Source organism: Rhizophagus irregularis, chromosome 4, assembly GCF_026210795.1.
Source record: "Rhizophagus irregularis chromosome 4, complete sequence".
Lineage (NCBI taxonomy): Eukaryota > Fungi > Glomeromycota > Glomeromycetes > Glomerales > Glomeraceae > Rhizophagus > Rhizophagus irregularis.
The window spans coordinates 2,414,929-2,420,763 of NC_089432.1; the positions used below are offsets into that span (position 1 = coordinate 2,414,929).

At 26.1% G+C, this 5,835-nt stretch overlaps 1 protein-coding gene across 1 annotated transcript; it reads left to right on the forward strand.

Annotated features, from left to right (window-relative positions):
- Nucleotides 1-3,318: 3,318 nt before the first annotated feature.
- Nucleotides 3,319-4,932, forward strand: OCT59_023864 (uncharacterized protein; the record flags this gene model as incomplete). Its single annotated transcript, XM_066135015.1, has 3 exons — nt 3,319-4,038; nt 4,106-4,375; nt 4,444-4,932. 3 exons carry the CDS (start codon nt 3,319-3,321, stop codon nt 4,930-4,932), a joined length of 1,479 nt encoding a protein of 492 aa, XP_065991086.1.
- Nucleotides 4,933-5,835: the final 903 nt, after the last annotated feature.

Consider the following 5,835-nt stretch of genomic DNA (forward strand, 5'->3'; position numbering starts at 1 on the left):
CGTGAGTGTTCTTTCTTAATATGTCGTAATTTTTAGTTTTCTACAAAAAAAACATTTTTTTAATCAAAATAAGAAAATTATCTTTTTCATGCTTTTGAAAAATACATTAGATTAACGTCAAATAATGTGTCACGACTGTCATGACATGTAATCTTATGTAAAACACTGTTATCTATTAAAATATAATACATACATTTGCGTTCAATAAATGTTACATAAATTTGGAATGTCCGTTTAATTATACCTTTATTTTAAATTTAGTCATGTAATTAACTATTTTCTAGTAAAATAAAACGCTAGAAGGAAAATTAGCAAAGCACATAGAATTAATTGTTCTAGTTTATAGAAATTTATGATTATAAGCATATTACAGTATTATTCAAATATCTAATACATTATATGATTATAAAATTTTAATATTTCAATTATTTCATGCATTTAATCCTAAAAATTATTTTAGTTTGTTAAGAATTGTCTAGCATTGTAATCATTTATCGTTCAAAATGTCGTCAACCAGCAGTAAAGTTACTAAATTTGGAAAGGCTACTAGATTAATAAAAATAGATAAAATTTGACAGGAGCAACAAAAGGCATTACAACTTCGACATCAATGATAATTTCGTAAGCCCATCACGTGTCAATGATATACCAAAAATGAGAAGAGAACGAGACTAAAGTTTCATTTAGATAAATTTGGCTACGTGACAAAATTGCGTATAAAAAATAATTTCAATACCAATCGGAATGGCTGACATTAGACTAACTCCGACAGTTTCGTTTATTGGTTTTCTGACTCGATGAAACTTTTACAAGTCCGGAAAAGATATGCTTGGCAACTTACCAACGAAATAAAGAAATTAATTTTATTATTGTATATGTTAAAAAAATATAAAAGTTTTTTGGCAAAATTATTAGGATTTAATAATAAGGATAAACAAATTTTAATTATATATTTTAAAAATGATGTATCCATTGGAAAAGAATGAAAGAATTTTTGATGGCCTACAAGTAAAATCTCCAGATGAACTTTTTTTGATAAGGAAGGTATTATAATTTTTTTAAAAAAAATCAAATTTCAAGGTTTCACTAACAAACGTACTATCTTTCAAGTTCTAAGGACAGTAGGGTTATTTCATCAAAAAAGGATATAGATACAAGTCTGAACCAAGGTATGAGGGAAGACATTTTTGTTAATAATACTGGGAGTTGTTTCAGCGTCTTTGGACATGGGCACGAAGGAATGTGAGAAGAAAGGGAAATAGGTTTGAAGATGCTTTTGCGTGTTTAAAAAGGATATAATGATGGAATAATTAAAATAGCAATACTATTTTTAGTTATATGAATCATTAGGGTGTACCATCAAATAATTAAACCAAAATATACGAAATTATTTTTTCTAGAAAAATACTCGTCAAATAATAGGTCTGCTGCTCTAACTCGCTCTGCATCAAATTGTCTGGCATCTTGTGAAATTATATTTGTATTATTTTTCAAATCTAACCCCTACAATGGTTGTTTTCTTAGTTTTGATTGTTGTAATTTCTTGATTCATATTTGGAATGCATTTTCCCATGAAAAAATCAGAAATCTCGGAAACTCGATAAATCATGTATTATTGATTTTTATGCAATACCAAAAGACTAAAAAAATACACAATAACTTAAAGAATAACGCAATACCTCGATTTGTTTTAAAAAACAAGTAAAGAAAAAAGTTTTATTATTAAGGATTAACTAAGAAGGCTGGTTCTGAGCGCGGATGACCTTCTTTGAAAAAAACAAAGATGTTACACAAAAAAGACAGCTATTTTGGATATTCTTGGAGAATTTGAAACGTAAATAGTGGGAATCCCTATAAAAAAATCGGATACGTTTTTTATAAAGTTTTTATACGATTTTTTTTCCTTAGAAATAACGTATCATGAAAGGATACGGGAAAATGCACAATTCCGTATCACAATAAATATGGTTTGGATACGGAATTTACACGGGATTCGTATGGAATTTACATGATTTGATCACTGAGTTTATCATGAAATTTATACGATTTGTTACTGAATTTACCATTATATTACAGTTTATTATAGTTGTATTTACATAAATTTAATTCTACTTTATTAAATTAAATATAAATTAAAAATTAAACAAATACAAATATATTAAATACATTATTAAAATTCCCTTCCTTATCAAAACCACCTATTGCAACCCAAATTATCTATAATATGTTCAGGTTCATTCAGAGTCAAAAAACCTAAAAAGAAAAAAGAAACATGAGAATGTTTAACTTAACCGGAAACCAAAACACCCTCATATAGTATCTGCAATCGTCCAAGTCACCAAGGGTTAGTATTCCTACAAAAAAGAAAAAGAACTCCAAAATGTCTGACCTACATAAAAGAAAAGAATCATAAAACGTCTGATGAAAAGAAACCAAAACAACTTACAAGAAAAAAATCCAGAATCTGAACCAAACTTACAAAGAAAAAAGAAAATTTGAACTGACCTAAAAAAGAAAAAAAAATCCTGTACCATCCTACAAAAAGAAAAGGACTCCCAAACTAATTTACAAAAAAAGAAAAAAAGAAACTTTCAAAAAAAATCTGTTGGCCTATGAAAAAAAAGAGATAATATAAATAAAAAAGAAAGGGTAGTGAGTAGGGAATAAAAGAACAAATCAAAAAAATATTTTTCTTTAAAAAGAGGGGTGACGAAGTTAGGAAAGTTAAAAAAAGGGAGGATGTCAAAGTTAGAAAAATAAAAAATTTTTTATAAAGAATAGAAAGAAAATTTTTTTTTTTAAAAAAAAAGGAAAGAGTGGTGAGTGGGGAATAAAAAATAAAGTCAAAAAAAAAATTTTTTTAAAGGAGTGACGAAAAAAAATTTTTTTTTTAAAGGAGAGTGATGAAAAAAAATTTTTTAAAGGAGTTGATGAAAAAAAAAATCTCTTTTTAAAGGGAGGTGACGAAGAAAGAAGAAAGAAAAATTTTTTAAAATAAAAAAAAAAAAAACAAAATAACAAAAGACAAAAGAAAGGAAAGACAAAAAGGAAGATCAAAGTAATTGTTAAGGGTTTATATAAAAAACAAAAAAACGTATTATAACAAAACAATAAACAATCACGTGATCACGTGTTATGATACGGGATGATTGTAAAATTATTTTCTAAAATATTATCGCCATTTTCAAAATTATGCGATTTTCAAAATAATCAAAAAAAAAAATTCGAATTTGAATTTTGTGTAACATTGTGATCTTATGCATCAAATTTAAAGATTAAAAATATATCGCGTAAAAAATTTTATAGCGTCACGTAAAAATGTCTTCTATTTCACCAAGAAACTACCAAATTGGAGTTTGTTTTACATGCCAATTGTGTATGTATTGTGGTTTAGACTTAACATCAAATAACTGTAATTGTGATAAATCCATCAAACCAACCAAAAAAAATCGTACTAAAGAAGTAGCAAATTTTCGAAACTTAACTTACAAGCCAGCCATAGTACATGAAAAAATAAAAAACACTTTATCAAATAGCAATCAAAAATATGGATATAAGCTGGATATAGAACTGCCGTATAACTGTACACTTTGTTCAGCATGTAATAGTCAAATTAACAGAAATGTTAAAGCAGCTGACAAAGAAAAAAAAAATATTATAGTTATTCCTTCTTCACCAACGGATGGTACTTCTCTACCTTCTACACCATTACAAATGGAATTTAAATTGCGCATGTCTATCAAACAAAATAAACAAGTGTTGCCTTTCGTAATAATTAGTTTTACTTTAGATAATCCAAATTTTATTAATTTTAGAGACAAACTTGAATCATATATTTGTGAACAAGTTGGACTAGTTTATAGAAATGAATATACTTTAGCATATAAATCACATTCAGAAAGTGGAGCTGGAACACTTTTAGGTAATGAAGAAGCATTTGATGAATTTCTAAAGGATTATCAAAGTATAGTAGCGGGAAATAAGAAAGTAGTAATTATTGTTATACTTAGAGAATTATCAAAAAAACGTTCACATGAGGTATTTATTTTGAAAATAATTATTTGTATATATTAATTATTCAATTAAATTTTTAATAATATTATAGAATGAAGTTTCAGAACAGGAATCTAATGATGAATCAGAAAATGAAGCTTATCAAAATACCAAATCTAAAAAACAATTAAAAAAACATATCAAAAAACGTATACCTAAAGAAGCTACTTTAAATGAAAATGAAGCATTAGTTGGATCATATGTGATGAAATTAAATGATAAGTATATTTGTGAGATTCAGAATCACAAACGTTGTTTTATTAAAGAAGATCGTCATTTATCTTTAACAAATTTTGCAATTAGTTTATGGGCCAAAGAAATTGTGTGTATTTAGTATTGGAATTATCATTATAAATACATTTTTAATAACATTAAATTCGTTTATTATAGGTAAACAAAAATGCAGATTTGGATACTCCTCCTAATCATGCTATATTTAGTATGATGCATTCAGTAAAGGTAACTAGAAAAGATTCTTCTAATATTGATAATTATCCTCAATCAATGACAGCATATCCTCAATATTCTCAACAAATGTATTTTCTGTCGCCATTTTCATATAATTATCCTGATTGTGATTATAATATTCAAAGCAGAACTTCAATTTCGCAAATATCAGATCATAGCACATCAGTTAATTCACAAATATCAGATCATAGTTCAATAAAAAAAATAGTGCCGAATATGGAAGATTTTCTACAAAATTTGGATCAAGAATTTGGTGATGGTAAATTTACTTGTTATCTATCTATTTTTGAAGAACAAGAAATTCTTGTTAATCAACTTGCAAGATTATCAGATTCTGAATATATTTTAATGGATGTAACAATTATTGGACGTAGGCAAATTTTACGTGATGAAGCAAAAAAATATGAATGATTTTTTGTATATATTTTGTTATAAACTTATAATATAATTTGATTAATTTCTAATAAATAAAGTTAGCAATATTATAAATAATATATTCTTAATATTTTAATTTGTAATTCTAATAATTATAAACATTATTTACAAAAAATAAAAACTATATTTTATTTTATATATAAACCGATTTTTCAAAATAATTTTTTGCCATTTCTGGTGTAATTTGAGCTAATGCAACTAAAATTAAATATATTGGATCAAAATAATCTACAAAATCTCTGTACCTTTTTAACCAAGACTTTAATGCCGAGAAGGCCGTTTCAATAGGATTAAAATCTGGTGAATAGGGAGGCAAATAAAGTACTCTACCACCAATTTCTTCTACTGCTGCAACTAAATCATCATTATGATGTATACGTGCATTATCCATAACCAATACACTATGTTTAGCTGGATATGGATTCATTTGAGGTAACTTAATTTAAAATAAATAATATTATTAATAAAAAAATTTCAATTAATTTAATTATAAAAATAATATAATAAAATATTTACCAATTGTGTTAAAATAAAAGTTTGGAATCTTTCCTTATCACAACTTCCTTCCATAATATCAACAGCAATAAAACCTTCTAAAGACAATGCAGGTAAAATCGTATAACGCTTTCCTCTAATAAAAACAACACTTTTTTCTGCTCTAGTATTAACAGGAGAGTAACCATATAACCTGGTGAGTGTTCTCTCATCCTTTGAAAATTCATCAATAAAAATTAATTGTTCAGCAGTATAATTCATTCCAATATTATACAAATAAACACCACGTAATATCTCACTTCTTTCTTTAGCTGCTTTTTGTATTTTCTTTCTAGTTATACCGCAAAATTGAAGAGAACGCCATAATGTTGGCACAGAAACTAA